Here is an 18515-nt window from a genome sequence, read left to right as displayed (position 1 = left end):
AACCCCTGCCAACCATCCTCACCCCGTCCCCAGAGAGACTCTGGGGGCAGCACACTCCTTCCGAGACAGAGGGGCGCGAGGTCAGGCTGGGATGTGCCTGTCTGGTGAGGACTGGGGTGGGTCTATCTCCGGGCACCGTGTCCACTTGTCCACGAGACAAGTGGAGCAGCCCAGTTGTTGCCTGAGGTTTAAGTCCTTGATGCTGCTTCTCCCACATCCTGTCTCTCGAGCAGGTCGTGATGTTGCGATTTTTCTTCCTTGGAGGTGATTTCATCAGACTCCAGGGGCTTCTCTCTCATGGGTCTGTTGTCTCCTGAGACATAAGCAGAAGAGAGGGTTTAACTGCTCTCGACTTGACTGCTTTAGCTCACTGAGGAAGACACAGGCTTAGGGAGTCAGGGCGTTTCTCTGGCTGGGCCCTGCTGGCCGCTGCAAGGTTGTCCTCTGGTCCATGGCGCTCCCCTAAATAAGCCCTTGGTTTCTCTCTCTCTCTCTCTCTCTCTCTGTTTTCTTTCTTCCTCCCTCCCTCTCTCCCTCCCTCCCTCCCTTCCGTCCTTTCTCTCTCTCTCTCCCCCTCCCTCCGTCCCTCCCCAAGTCCCACCCCCTCTCTCTCATTTTCTGTCCTTTAAGAAGAGGAAAGCAATATTTGTAAGACAGGTCCTATATAAAGGTCAAAATCGGCTTTGCTTTTAAAATTCTGAAAACTCTGAAACATGTAATCGCAAACAAAACATAAGAAATCCCCACTGCCCTTAGAAAAATCAGTTCATCTCCCTGAGCCTCACTTCTCCTCATCCATGATCTCGGAGCGATCATATATCCATCTCCAGGCTTGTTGAGTGGATTCAGTGATTACGGAAAGGTTCCCTGGAGCCTGCTAGTACTAGGCCCTTTATGAGCTCTGGTTTCTCCTTTCCTCGTTCCCTTCTGCCCTCAATCCCCTCTTTCTGTCTTGCTTACAGAGCACGTAAACGTACGTCACCTCACTGGGTCGTCTTACCAAGAGGCAGAGCAAGTATTAACAGAGAAGTGGGCTGCCGAGAGGCGAAATGGCCGGTCCCAGGTCCCTGGGTGTCAAGGGACAGAGCAGAGGCCAAAGCCCGGGCTTGGCTGCCAGCCCCACGTCCTCCTCCAACACTTAATAGCTATTGACTTGTATTTTATTAATCACATTTTGCCAGAAAATTCGTAGGCTTTCCAGCTACTTCTCGGGAATTGTTCTCTAGTTAAATGTTAATCAAGAGCTTTCAAATATTAAGGTTTCAGAATTTTAGTTTAACTTCCTAAGACACATAGAAATGTATTCAAGGAATGCATTGAAAAACTTGTTATCCCCAGATGCCCTTAAACAGCGGAATGACCGAAGGTCACATCTTCTAATACATAATCCTCCACTCGTCCTGCCTTTGTTAATCTGGGGCCAGGCGATCCCACTTATTAGAGCTAATGAGTGTGTTTGCACTGCCTCGTCTGCGTAGAAGAACTGTTCACCCCAGCCCTGCACGCGCCTCATGCTCTAGGAAAAGCCATCGACCTCTCTTCTCCACACGGCTCTCAAAGACATGAAGTTATAAATTATACAGATGCAAAAAGATCAAATCCAAATGGGGGAAAGGCACATTGTAAAAATTTTAAAGACACTGTTCCATGTCCTAATATTAGAGAAAAACTCAGGGTCCTTTTTGCTGCAAGATCAAAGCCTTTGAATAAGTTAAAAGGCAGATTGAACTCGTAGCTGAAAAATAACAGATACTTGAAATGAAAATTATCCTGAGGCTTAAACATTAGACAACCTTTCAAAGGAAAGAGTTCTCATTTATCATGCTCAGATTTTTGAGGACAGAAAAGAGATTTGTAATTGAGTAAACTTTCTGGAAAAATTCCTTCTGGGGAGAAGGAGGAACGGGCTTCTCTGCAGGAGCCGAGTGGAACCCCGTATGGAGGACGCAGCCTTTTCTTTAGGGATGCCCTGCCCAGAACTTCCGTCATCAGTATTAGGTTGATGGCTCACTGGCCATTACCTTGAATTCTCTGTCACAACCTGAGTTAAAACTCCTTCGTTATAAACAGAGCTTTGGGGAATGTATATAATAATTCAGTATATTTAAGTTACATGCAAACAAATCCTGGATTTTAAAAGGTGAAAGGGCAAGGTGTCCACTTTTTTTGACAGCGTGGTTTGCTCCACTGTTAATTCAGGATCTGCCCGTGAACGTCAAATTTGTCATCGAGGGGATGGAGGAGGCTGGTTCTCTTGCCCTGGAGGAACTTGTCCAGAAAGAGAAGGCCGGGTTCTTCTCAAGCGTAGACTACATCGTGATTTCAGACAACCTGTGGATCAGCCGGAGGACGCCGGCGCTCACGTGTGGGACACGAGGGAACAGCTACTTCATGGTGGAGGTGCGTGCCAACGGCAGCCGCCTGGAGGTGGATCCGTGCTGGGGTCCCGGTGGGGAGGACAGAGAGCAGACGCCGACCCGGGGGGCGTGGCCCCGGGGGATCACGGGGTCTTGGGACTGGGGGAGTTCATGAAGCCCCCCAGCCGTGAACGCATGTGCTGTGTGCGTTTTTCTGGAGAGAAGATTCAGAGGGGTTTGTGACTCACCACGTTTTAGGAACTCCAGCTGTGAAATTTGGAGGCAGGCACGGGGGCACTGGGGTAAGGAGACTGATCGGGTTCTGAGGATGCTGTGAGCGGGCGTTGCCTGCTTTGCCCGCCACGTCCTGGACAGAAAGAGAAGGGGTGCCAGCACTGACAAGGCTGGCACCCGAGGTCTGGCTCACCCGACGAACAGCCTTGAGCGCACCTGAACCTCTGAGGCTGTTTCCTTACCTCTGAAGCGAGCCCGGTCATCCTCCCAGGGCCACTGAAAGCGACCTCGAGTGCCTCCCTGACACGGAGTCCGCTTCCTGCTCCTTTTCTCTTAATGCAGACAGGCTGTGATGGAGCCTGCAATTTAGAATCAGAAAGTCCTCCCTCATAGAGCAGCTGGAAACCGCAAAGGGGAGGGGGTGTGTATGAGAGCCGGAGGGCGGGTGCCGTCCTGAGCAGGGAACGGTCCCCCCCCACACCCCGCCCCGGGCAGCTGCAAAAGCGGGGCGGGCTCCGAGGCGTGAAGGCCGTGGAACATCGCGCTGTCGTTGGCCTCTTTCTACTGCTGAGTCAGAAGGAAGTTTCTCTGCAGAGACGTGCTGGAAGTGGTCTCTGTGGGGAACAGGTGGGCATGAAGAAGTGGCCGGCGGGCCGGTTAGGGTGTGTAGTCCCCTGTCCGAGCTAGCGGGATATCGTTTGCAGCTGTGCTCAGGAGCCGGCGGTGGAGACGCCCCAGTGGGCAGGGTCGATCCAGGGCTTAGGCTGTGCGCGACGGCGTGATGGAGAAGGACACGAAGTCAGTCAAGACGTCGCCAATGGAGAGGCTGAAGGGTTGCACAGAGGCATTCAGGTTGAATGGGGAGAAAAAGGGACAGGAGGACGAGAGGTGGGGAGGTCTTGGATGGGTCGAGGGACTGGACGTCTCGCTGTGGCCGAGAACGGGGGAGGGCGGGCTCGTGACGGGGTCCAGGAGGAGGGGAGCCGCGAGCGGAGGTGTGATCGGCGGCAAAGGTTTCACAGGTGGGGCTCTGCAACCCCAGCGTGCTTTGCTAGCTCACTGCCTGATGAGATAGAGGTCTTGAGCTACAGTGACTAAATGCAACATTCGCCTGGCAGGGCTTTAAAGATGGCGATAGAGGCAGAGAAGGGCCAGCGGGCAGGTGAGACGGAATGGGTCAGAGAGAATTAAAAAGCCCAAACTCATTAGCACTGGGGAACCGACTGGACGTAGTGTGCCTGGGAGAAATCCAAGGTCATTTTTCTTTTAAGATTTTTTTTTTTTGATGGGGACCATTTTTAGAGTCTTTGTTGAATTTGTTACAATATTGCTTCTGTTTTATGTTTTGGTTTCTTGGCCGCGAGGCGTGTGGGATCTTAGCTCCCCGACCAGGGATCGAACCTGCACCCCGTGCCCTGGAAGGCGAAGTCTTAACCGCTGGACCACCAGGGACGTCCCCACCATCATTTTAAGGGGATAGATTTATAGGACTGGCATCTCTCCTTGTTTTGGAAACGGCAAGCTAGGAGGAAGTAATTGTAGGAGAAGGTGTTCCCTTCTAGACCTCCTCAAGTTCAGAAGCTGGGAGCGCACCAAAGTGTTATGTACCGTAAGCGACTAGAAGCTTTAGGTCTTGTGAGTAGGTCAAAGGTCAGACCTACGGAAGAAGCGTTGAGAGTCTGGAGGTTGTAAAGGAAGTCCCGTGGGCCTTGAAGCTCTGTGTGTAGAGTGGTCCAAGGATTAAGCTGGGGGGCGAAAAGACAGAAAAGAAGTTATCAGAGGAGACGTAAGTAGAAAGGCCCTGAAGGCAGGAAAAGGACAAGGAGAAGAAAGTTTCTTGGAGAATTTTTCTGGAAGGAGGGCTGAGCAAGAGATGGCGTGAAACCAAGAGGAAGGCAACTGCGTTACGCGTCAGTCGTTAGGCCGAGGAGGGGCTGGTGGTCTGGGATTCGGCGCTGTTGGTGGCAAGGTTGGGGCTGAGGTCGGTTTCGGGGAATTCAGTGGGACCTGAAGACGTAGGGGGCAGACGCTGCACATCGCGTGACAGAAGCACGGTGGTGACAACGCCAGCTGAGCCCTGAGGGCCCCCCGGGGCGGGTCTGCCGCCCGGTGAAGGGTGTCTCTGAGCAGCCACAGCGGAAAGCAGCTGCCCCCCGTCCCCTGTCTTGCAGGTGAAGTGCAGAGATCAGGATTTCCACTCGGGGACCTTTGGTGGGATCCTTAACGAACCCATGGCGGATCTGGTCGCTCTTCTTGGTAATGTCTTCTCTCGTTTCACTTTTTAAGCATCAAGGAGTCTGCTAACGTAGTTCTGTTTGCCTCAGTTGTCTCCCCCTTGGTTTCCAGGCCAGCCCCGAATGAGGGTGGAGTGGAGGAAGGCCACGGTCTTAGCTTCCCCCTTGGTAAACGTCTCTTAGGCTTATCACGTCCACGTTGTTTCTCTTCGTGGACTGAAACCCTTCCTCAATTCACCCTCTTTCCTTTCACTGGATGTTGTGACACATCTGGCTGTATTTGAGGAAAGTGGCAGAGAGACCTTTCTGGAGAAGCATCCAGAGTTGGTGCCCAATCTCCCCACACCTCTCGGCTTCCTTCCTGTGAGTCCCGTGGTCCCACGTGGCTCAGCGACGGCAGTGAGTTTGCTCTTTGCCGCTGCCCGTGACCTCCTCAGGTGGTGGGCCTGGTGGATGGTGGATGCCGGCAGGAATTTTTTTTTTGTGTGTGTGTGTGCGTGTGTGTGTGTGTGCGTGTGTGTGTGTGTGTGTGCGTTTCCAGAGAGCCAGCTTGCCCACCTGACTCACCTGGAGCTCTTGCCTACATTCGGACAGCCCAGCTTCCGGGTGGATCCCAGAATTGAAGGAGGCTTCATCTCCAGGGCCTCGCTTGCACAGTCCTGGCAGGGACACTGCGCGTTCAGAGTCACAATTTGGTTCTTTTTAAAAAAGAGGTTTTCAGGTTACATGAGCCTCAGACCTCGCAGTACCTGGATCTTTCTCACCTTTCTCACCGTTGAAGAACAAAGAATATTTGTTCTTTAAAGGTAGTTGCATTACGGTTTTTACCTTATGAGCTACGGAGCATTTGGTGAAGCAGATAAACAAACCAGAAATGGTCAGGTACATCCTAAGATGTTCTTCCAGCAGGTCTGCTGATTAGCTGTGTCCCACAGCCAGGTGTGATATCCCAAGGGCAACTTTGTGCAAATTTTACAACATGCCCCTTTGGGGCAAACTGCCAAAAAGCACTCCCTCTTTGGGGATCAATTAGCAAAAATCTCTCTTTTTTCCATATTGACACAGGTCTACCTTAGCCACGCCCTCCCGAATCCCCTTGGCCTCGGCAGCCTCCGACAGGGAACCACCGCCTCTGGGTCTTCAGTATCACCTTTATCCTAGAGCTTCCTGTTCCCTCATTGTCCAATTAAATCCATCTATCTATCCACCTATCCATCCATCCATCCACCTATCTGTCTATCCTCTCCATCATCTGTTTATCTGTCATCTACCTATTTGATCTATCATCTATCATCTGTCTATTCTTTACGGCCTTCTAGTTTTCCTAAAATACAACTCTTGGACAATATTTTCCATGCTTGACACTTTTAGACAGAAAACAACAAGCCGTTTTTTCTTTAAAGTGTTTAAATTGTTTCCAAAGAATTCAGATAGCATGCAAGTTAACATTCTTTTGCCGGGGGTGGGGCGAGAGATAAAATAATCTCTAGTTTACCAGAACTCATTTTCTCCCCCCTGGGAATGGCATCACCACTTCTGTGGGACCGCATCCCCATCCCCCCTGAGCATGACTGCCGCACGGCATCCTGGGAGACTGGTGGTCTCACCCAGGCATAGAATCCCATTTAGCCCCGCAAGCGCCTATTGCCCTGCTAGGAAAAGCCAGATCGGGCTCATGCGAGGAACGAAAAGCACATGGTTTCACTTTCTTTGATTTTTGAAACAAATCAAATAATCACTCCTCCAGCCCGCCTTGGGAAGGCTGCCTCCATCCTGAGAAAGCAGTGATTTAAAGCCACTTGGAGGGCTGGGCCCTGGGGCAGTTCTGCCGGAGAGGGTGAGCTGCTCAGGCCACAGGCTCATTCGCTTAGGATGTCTGTCTGAATCACCGCTGCCCCCGTTACGGGGTCACGTCTGGCAACACCAGCTAAACCGGCACCCCCGCACGGACACTGAGCGTTGCGGCTGCTGGAGTAGCTCGGGTCTCTCCTGTTCTTCACCTTGACGTTTCAAACACACGCCTCTGTTCTCACCACCGGCCTCGGCTGGCGCAGGGCTCGCCTGCCCACGTGGGCCCACAGCTGACTCTTCACCTGTCTGTCAGGCTGGATCGTGAGCAGGGCCTGCCCCCATCCACCTCTGCAGCTCTGTCCTTGCAGAGGAGCCCGGCAGCGGAAGTTCAGGGGTACCTGCGAAAGCGGAGACTCAGTGACTGTGGCACTGGTGGGGCTTTGAAGTTTTGTTTCCGTGAGGGTGACGGGGTGGCCTGGAACTCAGAGATAGCCAGTCCCAGTCGTCTGGTGCCCAACTGATTTTTTGACTTGAATTGTACTAATGAGTTTGTATCATTTATTTGAGCTATGATGCACTTTACTGGGCTAAATGAGGGGAATTCATAACGCAGGACCCACAGGGAGGCCAATACGCACACAGCACCTGCAAGTACTGTCCCCGGAGTGCAGTTAGAGTTTTGTTCGGAGTTTATAGTGAATGTATATTATATAATAGAGTCTTTAATTTGTTCTTTATAATGAATATTCTTTAATGGTAGTTGCATTGCGGTTTTTACCTTACGAGCTATGGAGCATTTGGTGAAGCAGCTGAACAAACTAGAAATGATCACGTACGTCATCCTAAGACATTCTCCCAGCAGGCCCGCTGATTGACGTTATGCGTCGAGTTGGGAGCAAGCGGTGGTGTCGGCGGTGTCATCCTGCTGTTCTGTGTGTGTTACACCCTGTGAAGGGGGTCCCTGTCTGTTCCCCACAGGGTCATGCTAATCTTATTAATTAGAAGGCTTGGAGAAGTCCTGCGGGGGCTGGAGGGGGGCCTCGGAGGATGTGGCTGAGAACCAGGGCGGGGAAGACTTCTCCTCATGGTTTGCTGCCTTGACACCCTCACACCTCAGGGCTTCGCCTTCTGTGATCGTCTCAAAGTGCTGGCTTACGTTTCACACGACTGCCACCCTGCAGATTTTGGTGGGATGTTTACTGTGTCTTTAGTTCTGTCTACACAGGCCGAACCACCTGCCGTCCACTCATGGGGTCACGCTTGTTATTCAGCCCCATGTGGTCAGAGATGTGCCCTCGTGCTGGAAGGCGGGGTCTTCGGTGCGGGTGGGTCCCCTGCGTCCGTGTGGCGTCCAGAACACGGCAGGTGTCGCACAGCCGGGTGTGATGCCCTGGGTCTCACGGGGCCCTCCGCCCCGTGCTTTGCAGTTGTCGACTTTAACAGAAAGATTTGAAAATACAGCGCTTCACAGTAATTTTCTGACACTGTCAGGTTATTATCACATGAGGCATGTGGCATATATTTTTATGAAGTGCCTTCACTTGAATAGAAGGCCCCAGATGGACTAAAGATGAATTTAGCTGCCTTGGAGACATTTCCGTCATTTTAATTTTAGTCTACTTTCTGGTTGCCTTGGGCCTTTACTGGCAGTCCTTTCTCAAGACAGCAAGCCGTGTTTACCCAATCTCAGCATCTGCTTCTTTTATGGATGCTCACTGATGATTTTTCGCTCATTGCTGTTGATCCCCAAACTTTTCCACAAATAACAGAGCAGTGTATCTGCTTCGCCACTACGAAAGCTTTCGTGGTTATGACGTGTAGTCGTAGACTAGACCTCAAGGCTGTTATGTTTTCGATTAAAGATGAGTATTTATTATATTATTATGGTGTGTGTAGGGGAGAGAGGTTGAGAAGGAACAATGACTTTCAGTTTCTCAGGTTTGTACGTATAGTCACATACATAGATATTTAAAATTGTTTTCTAATGAACCCATTACTTTTTAACTCAGGATAAGATAAAACTAAGAAAGGAACCTTGTTTATGATGTAAGAGTGTAGCTGAGAACTTGCGTGTAACACAGGTAAGTCACTCCAAATGTAACTGGCTGCAGAGCCGTGCGTTTCCATCCCTCTGTCGACAAGGCGGACGTTAGAACAGGTCTGACGCAGGCCGAGTCTTCCTGGTGACCGGCTTCTTCCTCCCACTGTCACCTCTGGGACGTGAGCTCCTGACAGGTGGCTCTGCCGTAGGGCCCGGGGCCAGGACCCCACGCATCTGTAGCTTCCAGCTGCCTTTGCCTCCTGTGTGTCTCTCATAGGCAGCCTGGTGGACTCTTCTGGTCGAATTCTGATCCCTGGAATCTACGACCACGTGGCTCCTGTTACAGCGGAGGAAAAGAGAACATACGAAGCCATCGACCTGGACCTTGAGGAGTACCGGAACAGCAGCCAGGTTAAGAAATTTCTGTTTGACACCAAGGTAGGTCACACGTCGACGGGTAGCCTGAAAGGGGAACGGTGAAAACCCGTATTTTCCCAGTGCCTGGTTTGCTATGGGCTGCTGTTCTGCATGTCTCAGAGCTGCGAGCACGTGCTAATCAGGGGCAGGTTTCTCTGCACGAAACCTCGTGGTCCTCGTGGTCTAGATCAACTGGCCCTTTTCTTGGGGTCCGTCTGCCACTGGCCTCCGGCGTCTAACCACAGGGCAGCGATTCACTTCACAGCCGTGCGTTTCCAAACCGGCTTACGAGACTCAGCCCCACGCCAGCCCTCAGCCAGTGAGCTGGGCTTCCTATCTGTTTAAAGGTTGAGAATAGTCTGAGATCATTTCAGCTCCAAGACCCCTAATTATTCACTTCTTAAAAGACAAAACCAAGAGCTTTACGGGCTAGTGTGTAAATTGCTACATTGCTGTTTGAGTGTAGTAAGTAAATCCAGAGCCCAAAGCATTGGCTACTGGTAAATTTAGATTTCGTTCTTTTCCCTTCTACTTCTCCTCCTCCTTAAAATAACAACAAAAACCAAAACAAACAGACAAAAAAAAAACCCTTGCCTGCTGTGGTGTTTGGTAGGTCTGGCTGGCTCCTGGGCGGACGCTCCAGGAGAGGGAGAAATGCCAGATACAAGTGGGGAGTTTACTCTTATGAAGTAAGACTAGCTCTTGCCTCAGACTAGCTCTCTGGTGGCCACTGGCTCAAATGTCTGTAGATTTCTTTGAAACCTTCTGGAAAATACAATGCATTTAGCATAAATGTTATCATGGCAGTGACTGGGGATAGACATTTACAATTGAACCCCGGTTTTGGAAAGGGCCCCTTTGCCATCTATTAACTGCAAACTTCAGAGCTGGAGTGGTGCGGGGCCCTTGGCAGGTGAAGGCAGCAGAGGGTCTCAGGTCCTGAGGGAAACGTCCACCTGTACTATTAGTCCAGACGTATCTAAGTAAGGTGGTAATTAACTTGTCATGAATGGTGTCACAGATGTGGTGATACAAGCAATATAATTCAACTGGGTTTTAACTAAACACTCGTCTGTATAGTGAAATGATTTTACTTTGCTTTAGGAGGAACTTCTAATGCACCTGTGGAGATACCCATCTCTTTCTATTCATGGGATTGAGGGCGCGTTTCACGAGCCTGGAGCCAAAACAGTCATCCCTGGCCGAGTGATAGGAAAGTTCTCGATCCGTCTAGCCCCTCACATGGACGTGTCTGTGGTGGAGAAGCAGGTAACCAGCGCGCGTTGTCCTCCCGCCCCGTGGCAGCGCCATTTCTGAGCGCCGCACACCACAGTTTAGCGGGCAGTTCAGCTGTCCGCACTGAAGTATGTTTTTGTTTTGTTTTGTTTTGTTTTTCCAATACAAAAGGGACTGGAACAAATGTCAAGAAACTGATACATTTTTGTTCGGTAAAAATCTCTTTGCTCCATTATACGCCATGACAGTAGGGAAGTTAACGGTTTGGAGTTGGAGTGATGGGAAATTTTAAACAATTACATGGTAGCTATGAAGGCAAGATTGGTTTTACTCCCAGATGGAGAAGGTAACTGCCTACGGCTGGGCTGAGCTGGGAAATCTCAAGCTGCAGTCATCGGTTTGTCTGTGATGTCTGCAATCTACACTCTGAAAGCAGCCATTTTAATGAAAACGTTCGTTATCCGGAGGAAGTGCGTGTCTCCCTTATCCACCAGTCATCAGTTGACCTCAAGTTTAACAGAAAGTAGACTCTGCGTAAATAAGCTCAGGAAACACCTCTCCCACCCGCGTCCCTCCCACTGACCCTTTCATTGTCTTCTCAGTGCTGATCACACCCTAAAACACTCTCCAGCCTCCCTCCCTCCCTCCCTCCCTCCCTCCCTGTCCCTCTGTCTACAACATATACATCCCCGAGGGCGGGACCGTCCCGGTCTTGCTCACGGCAGGGGCCCCAGCACGCAGAACAGTTCCCGCCACATGACAGGCATCCATTAATAGTGGTTGAAGCAAATAGTGGAAGGATTTTTTTCTTCTTTTTTTTTGCCGCGCCACACGGCCTGTGGGATCCCAGTCGCCCGACCAGGGATTGAAACTGGGCCCTTGGCAGTGAGAGCACAGAGTCCCAACCGCTGCGCTGCCAGCGAAGTCCCTGGCAGGACTATTTTAGAGTATGGAGCTGTTCCCGGAGGATTTCCTTAGTAGCGGCTGGAACAGAGCCAAGGAAGAGAAGGGCGCTGACCACAAGGGTCCTTCACAGCTTGGCTTGGAACTGCGTCCACTTCTCAGAAGTTTCCAAAGGCATGGTCTTCCCCATAAGAGTCATTAAGGTGCTGGTAAGCCCCCCAAAGAGTGATCGATCGTCAGATGCGGAAGTTGTATTGTGTCTCACAATTACCAAAATTCGTAATAACCAAACGGTAACAGTCAGACGCCCTGGTGAGGATGGGGGGGGGGTGGTCAGAGCTGGGGTTGGAGGGTCTGGGGACAGAAGGGGACCGAGAGCTGGTGTTGCTTCCGCTGGCGAAGCTCCCCGTCCTGGAGACCCCTGCTCACCCCACGCCACCCCTGCAGAAGAACCAAAGGTAAAAGCAAAACACCTGAAGTGGTTGGGCTGAGGTGTCATCAGTTCCTTGATGACAGACGACTGCATGTTCGCGGCGTGAGAGAATAACGGGAGCTTTTCTTTTCCACCTGAAAATGTTCCTTTCAGGTGAGGCAGCATCTTGACTGTATATTCTCCAAAAGAAACAGCTCCAACCAGATGACTGTATCTATGACGCTAGGACTGCAGCCGTGGATTGCAAATATTAGAGATAATCAGTATCTTGCGGCCAGAAGAGCCATCAAAACAGGTTGGACTTCAGATATTTTTATTTTTTTATTAAAAAAAATTTTTTTAGCATCTTTATTGGAGTATAATTGCTTTACAGTGGTGTGTTAGTTTCTGCTTTATAACAAAGTGAATCCGCTCTACGTATACATGTATCCCTATATCCCCTCCCTCTTGCATCTCCCTCCCTCCCACCCTCCCTCCCGATCCCACCCCTCTAGGTGGTCACAGAGCACCGAGCTGATCTCCCTGTGCTATGCGGCTGCTTCCCACTACCTATCTGTTTTACAACTTGGTAGTGCGTATACGTCCATGCCACTCTCTCACTTCGTCCCAGCTTACCCTTCCCCCTCCCTGTGTCCTCAAGTCCATGCTCTACGTCTGCGTCTTTATTCCTGTCCTGCCCCTAGGCTCTTCAGCACCATTTTTTTTTTCCGATTCCATGTATATGTGTTAGCACGCGGTGTGTGCTTCTCTCTTTCTGACTTCCTCCACTGTGCGCGACAATCTCCGGATTACAGAGCGGGTGGTGCCTGGCAGAGCAGTGGATACAGCAGCGAGTTTAAAACTTTAGTATCTACTCTCCCTTTTCTACGGGCCATATCACCGCACACAGCGCTCTACCTCATGAGTCTTCCCGGCAGCTTTTCCCCCGTTTTACGGATTAAGGCTTGAAGAGATTAAGTAATTTGCTGAAGGGCACCCAGCTATTAGTGGCAAAGCCAGGGTTTAAGCTCACACCAGGAGATTTGAATTTGGGGCAAAATGATGGACTTGAAAACCTCCAGTACTCCTGGAAATGATGAGCGACATTTGAAAACATCCTTTTAAAGGCACAGCTGAACTTGCATGAAAGTAAAGGAAATCTTCTGGGATTAAAAATGAAGGAGCTAAAATTTAGTGGAGTGAGCAAGCTGACACGGGACCGCCGTGCAGGGACTTGTTCTTCCTGGTCACAGGAGGTGTGGGTTTTAATGGTTTCGGGTCAGCATGAAGCGGAGAACGAGACCCACTACATAAAGGCCTCGCTCCGAGAGCCTCGCTCACCCTGGACGGGGTGTGTGTGTGTAAGCTTGACCGTCCTTGCTTGGGTTTTCGGTGAACATAGAGTCTCCCCTGAGAGTTTTTAACCATGGACCTATCTTGGCATGGGTCTGGGTCTTCAATTACTGTGTGTGGTCCTGTTCTTCCCAAGCCCATCCCGGACTGCCTGGCTGGTGCAGACAGCCCCAAGGCAGGCCATGTGAGCTTTCCACTGCAGGAGCTTCCTGGTTATGAGCTCCTTGTATAAAACTACAGAACACACGAGAAACTCAATTCCAGCCTATCCGACTCTAAAACCAGCGGTCTTTTTACAATGCCATTCTGCTTCTCCAGAGGTAGGGAGGAGCTTTATTTGTAATTTCCTCAGCGGTGCCTGTTTTGACTTCACGTATTTCAAAGTCCTGGACAGGATACATGATTGGTGAGCAGGGACACAGGCCTGGGCTTCTGGCTGCCCGGGGAGAAGGAACAGCCAGTCTTTTCTGTAGCAGGAATGGGACACTGCCAACAGTTGCAAAGTGGGGGGGGCTCTCTTAGAAGCAGGGGGAGTTTTGGGATCTCTCCAGATGTTAGGCGGGAAGCCACTGGCAAGTGTTTATTAGACTATGAACTATGTGACAGCTGGGCCTTGGGCCACAGCCCCAGAGATGCTGGAGCTGGCACTGGGGGTCCAGACCTCCTTGGAGCCCTCACTCTCTGTCAGGATTATCACTACAGGGACACAGACATTAACAATCACAGGGTGAGTCCAAGACCTAGAGTCGTGCTTCTCTGCATAACCATTCCCACTGTCCCAGCTGTAGCAGCACTTTGCCAATTCTGGAGTGAAGAAAAGAGGAAGACGGGTTAGGAAGAGAAATGTAGTGCCACTGAAGAGAGGCGTGCGGTTGTCGAGGCCTGACGTACTCTTGCAGGAAAGCATGGCCACCTTTGGGCCTGTGTGCTGGACCAGTTCTGCTAACAAAGTCCATCACCTTTATTCATTCACATTCACGCCTTGCTCTGTGGATAAGGAAGGTGGGGCATACTCTCTCTTGCGACTTTCATTTTTCACTCCAGCTCCGTCACCAGCAACTTGTCCTCTAGCCTAGAAGGTTTGAACTCATCTCTTCCCAGACCCTAGGACATCCGTTAAAACTATTTCCTGGGATACCTTGGAAGTTGAGCACAAATGCTGAGACATTCAGGTGGCAGTTGAGTACACTTATTTATTTGTATATTGGTTACAAACAAAAAAGCAAAGAAGTCCCACCTTCCCCATACTTAATTCATGAAGCCGCCATCAAAGTGGGTACATACCATCTTGTGGCGCTCCTGCCAAATACGCTTGACTTCCTCCAGTCATGAGACAGCATCAGACAAACCTAAACTGAGGGGCATTTTACAAAACAACTGATCAGTACTCTACAAGAGGGTCAAGTTCATGAAAGTCAAAGAGAGGCTGAGAACCTGTCACGGACTAGAAGAGACTCAGAGCAATGACAAAATGCAGTGTGGGATTCTGGAGTCAATCCTGGTATAGAAAAAGGGAAAAAGTGGTAGAATTCCAATCAGGTCTGAGTCTACTTAATAATATTATTCCAATGTTAATTTCCTATTCTTGATAATTGTACCATAGTTATATGTTAACATTAGGGAAAGTAAAGGATATATGGGAACTCTGTACTGTTTTTGCAACTTTTCTGTAAGTATAAAATTAGTTCAAAATGCAAATTTAAAAATATTTTTAAAAAGTAGATAATTGTACTTCCCTGGCGGTCCAGTGGTTAAGACTCTGTACTTCCACTGCAGGGGCCGCAGGTTCGATCCCTGGTTGGGGAACTAAGATCCCACATGCTGCATGACCAAAATTTAAAAAAAAGTTTAAAAGTAGATAATTGTAAAGAAGGCAACCAGTTTTCTTCTTGACTATTGATGATTTTAGAGTATAAATTATGTGAAATCAAGAAGCTTACTGAACCCAAGTATCAAATTCAATGATTAAAAAAAAAGAAGAAGAAAAAAACAAAGCAAACACTACATTTGAGGAGATTACTGGGGGCAGTCTTGTCACTATTTTATTCCAATGCCTTCTCTTCCTGTGTTTCAGTGTTTGGGACAGAGCCAGACATGATCCGAGACGGATCAACCATACCCATTGCCAAAATACTCCAGGACACCATGCAGAAGAGCGTGGCGATGCTCCCGCTGGGCGCTGTTGACGATGGAGAGCACGCTCAGAATGAGAAAATCAACAGGTGAGGGCGGCCAGCAGGCGCTCACCGCTCACTTCCCCACACCGGTGACCTGCAGACAGGCTGCGTACTTCAGATGCCGTTTCTGTCATCAAGGCTTCCTGTTTAAACTGCAGACTACTTTCCCTCTGTCATCTGCATGGGAGTAACGGTGTCTCTCTCTATTTCTTTTGTTAGGTGGAATTACATAGAGGGATCCAAATTATTTGCTGCCTTTTTCCTAGAGATGGCTAAGCTGCACTGATCATGGTAGGAGCCTTCCAGCCTAGGTCTGCCCTACTGACAGGTCGCCTCGCACACGACGCTGGGCAGGAATAAGATCTAACTATCCAGAGGCATGTGGCCCCCAAAATAATGTCTTCCCTTGGACATTGGGACCAGTGATAAAATATTTCCAAGGCGCAGACATCGGACGTGGTTTTGTGTCACTGTGCACACCTTTCTAAAGCCACAGCCACCTTCAACAACCTGATTTCCCTGAGTCCTGCTGCGGCTGCCCCAGGCCTGGACTCGCGGTACCCTTCAGGATGAGGACGAGTCTCTGATGAGAGTCTCCGCTTGCAACTTGATGGGCGTAATCACTGCAGTTTGCGTTCTACGCCTCTGAGTGCTTGACACGCAGTCACCCCACCCGGTGACTGTCCATCCTACATCACCCCTGCTTTTACCACTTGTGCCCTTTACCTTATTGACAAACACGTTGGTCTCCAGCGCTGCCTACTGTCATTTCCCCGGGGGCTCATTTTCAGAGGCGTTACGGAAGCATGATACCGCATTAACCTCTTGCTTCCCCTTCATTTATTTTTCCTGCTTCTTCAAAAGTGCTGAAATGGAAATGATCACTATTCATATCCTTATGCCATCTGGGATTCCTTGTGTGAAAATGAGTACTTTTTAAGTTCTAAGCCTCTTTACCTTTGCTGCAATTGATGCCAACCGACCGCCCCGCCTGCAGCCTCTTCTTTCTTCCTGCCCCATCAGTGAAGGCCTCCTCGCTTTCCCTTCAACATCTGTGCACGTGGCAATTCGCCACAGCAGAATTAATCCTGATAGAATTTCTCTCACCCTGCTGGAACTGCACTCAGTGACTACATCTAATAAATTGCTCAAAGCTTTTAATAGCATCGGTTTTAGATAGAAAGCTAATCAACCCTGACATCAGTAACACATTCTACATTTAAAGCCGTCAGCTAATGCTGTGTTCATTAATCATTTTAGTTAACCATCTTGTTTGGCTTGATTGGATTTGACAGTGTAAACAAACAAAAAAATGCAATTTTTCTACAGTTGAGTATATTTAAACAAACTGATTTAATCTTTATAAATTCATTATTTAGTTCACATTAATGGAGAAGAATTTAAAGGTTTGTTAAGAACGTTTCTCATGATTCTAAATAAAAAACAAGCATAACACATTCCACTGCTTCATGGGTTCTTGAAATGTCAGTATTAAAACTTGCTGCACCTCATCTAAAATGGCTGGACCAGAGGGCCAGTAATTCGCCTTGTCCTGAACTGCGTCACAGAAACGGGACCCAGCTGAGGCTTTAGCCACTTTTCCTCTGATGCTGGAGAACATTTAAATGCTGTCTGTTGAGTATGGGCAGGAATTTGATTTTTTTTTTGCTATTAAGCTTGGTTTGTGCTTTGCCAGATTACATAGAATCTTTTAGACATTTTGGATTTTGTGGGGCCTAACTGGTCTCAAGAACTAAATATACAAGAAGTTTACGATCCCCATTTATATTTTTTAAAGGGTGTTCATATTAGTCAATTAACAAGGCTGGTTAAAATGTATTGTAACCACTCCTGAGCAATGTAACATGAGTTTTACCAAGCAGATAAATTATAAGATTACTCATTCACTGATCTACGTTCCTGCTGAATCTCTGAGACTTGCAACGTCTGGTTAATTATTCAGCTACCACCAGGCAAGAAAGGCAGGACAAAGGCTGAGGTCACTGAGTCTAGGAGATCCCAACCTTGGAATGTCTGGGTGCAGAGCCATGGTTTTCTGCCTCTAGGGGTCACGATGAGTGTCCCCAGCTCTCCCAGGTCCATCTGGGTTTTCTACCCGGCCCCAAGCCAGGTGCCTACCTAGGTTCTGCTGTGATCTGGAGTCAGAAGGGAAGTATTTTCAGGGCGGTTACACACATACGGGTGATAGAAATCTACCCGGTTATTGGCCAGGAGGCCAGGTAAAATTTTTAAATTTTCTCTATCTCCAATCTCTTTGTCTTCCATTTCCAACTCATCTCTGTACTTCAGGGTCCAGTGAAGTGCGCTGCACACAGTAGGTGCTCAATATTGCACGCTAAAATCCTCCTCTTGGTTCCACAGCTGCATTTTTGGGCTTTCCCTGGCCTGGACATCTATCTTTACGCCCTTTGCCTCACATCGTTCCTAGTTGAAACTGTCTTAGGAGCAGCTAGCACTGGGAAAAAGCACATGAAACAAGTCATGCTGAGGTGCCATCGACTGATAACAGCGCCTGTGTATCCTCCCAGGCAGCACTGGTTGTCTGCACAGGGGCCACAAACCAGCAGCCGTGAGCCCCATACGGCTGCCTTCAGTGTGTTTCACGTGGCCTTGACGTTGTTCTACGCACTTCTGAATTGGATGCCAGCATCTCAAAATCAGCAGACCTCACCCAAGTGATTTCTCTTGAGCAGTCAGAAGACTGGGTAACAGCGACCTGCGGTTCCTGCAGGGTGACGGCCAGCTGAGCTGAGGAGACGCTGTGCTGAGCATAGTGCCCGGTCCATAATGTGTGCTCAGTAAGTTTCTTAGACACGGAGTGAGAAGGAAGCTCACGAATAACACAGTTGTATTTGGCTTCTCACTTCTACTGATAAGTTACTCTCACTTAAAAAACAAAGCCCCCAAACAAATATCATTTTATGATAGGTCCACATGATTTTTAAATACTATACTATTTAAAGTATCTAGTGTTATATGTATTCAATGCCATCTAGCTATTATTTTTAAATTTTATGTTTCAAGTTTGAATACTAACTGAACATGCAATGGGTAAACAGTTAAATAATGAGCTGCGGACTTGATTATGTAAGATGAAATAAAATATTTGTTTCAGTGGAAATGTACCTATGGTCAAATCTAGCATAATTACCTTATCTATCTGTAATAGCACTGCCGTTCATGACAAGCAGCAAACTTAAACCAATGCCTAATACCTGCACTTATCATTTCTGTTCTTCCACTGACCAGCTCTGTAACATCTGCATTCTATCTATATTGCAGGCCACCTAACTGGTAAGAAAGATAATCTCCCTCTTTACTATATCAAAACAACTTTCC

At 48.9% G+C, this 18515-nt stretch overlaps 1 protein-coding gene across 5 annotated transcripts in view; it reads left to right on the top strand.

Annotated features, from left to right (window-relative positions):
• Positions 1-18300, top strand: part of CNDP1 (carnosine dipeptidase 1) — a 42306-nt gene extending 24006 nt beyond the window's left edge. For all 5 annotated transcript variants that reach the window (XM_067015322.1, XM_067015320.1, XM_067015318.1 and 2 more), the window contains 7 exons: positions 2200-2400; positions 4763-4847; positions 8935-9095; positions 10179-10343; positions 11800-11941; positions 15053-15200; positions 15375-18300. In XM_067015322.1, the coding sequence (XP_066871423.1) occupies positions 2200-2400; positions 4763-4847; positions 8935-9095; positions 10179-10343; positions 11800-11941; positions 15053-15200; positions 15375-15441 (969 nt within the window). In that variant the 3' untranslated portion in view covers positions 15442-18300. The remainder of the gene's footprint in view (positions 1-2199; positions 2401-4762; positions 4848-8934; positions 9096-10178; positions 10344-11799; positions 11942-15052; positions 15201-15374) is intronic.
• Positions 18301-18515: the final 215 nt, after the last annotated feature.

The sequence above is a fragment of the Kogia breviceps genome, chromosome 15, assembly GCF_026419965.1.
Source record: "Kogia breviceps isolate mKogBre1 chromosome 15, mKogBre1 haplotype 1, whole genome shotgun sequence".
Taxonomy (NCBI): domain Eukaryota; kingdom Metazoa; phylum Chordata; class Mammalia; order Artiodactyla; family Physeteridae; genus Kogia; species Kogia breviceps.
The sequence above is the reverse complement of the archived record's forward strand: the minus strand, read 5'-3'. Positions and strand labels throughout refer to the sequence as shown.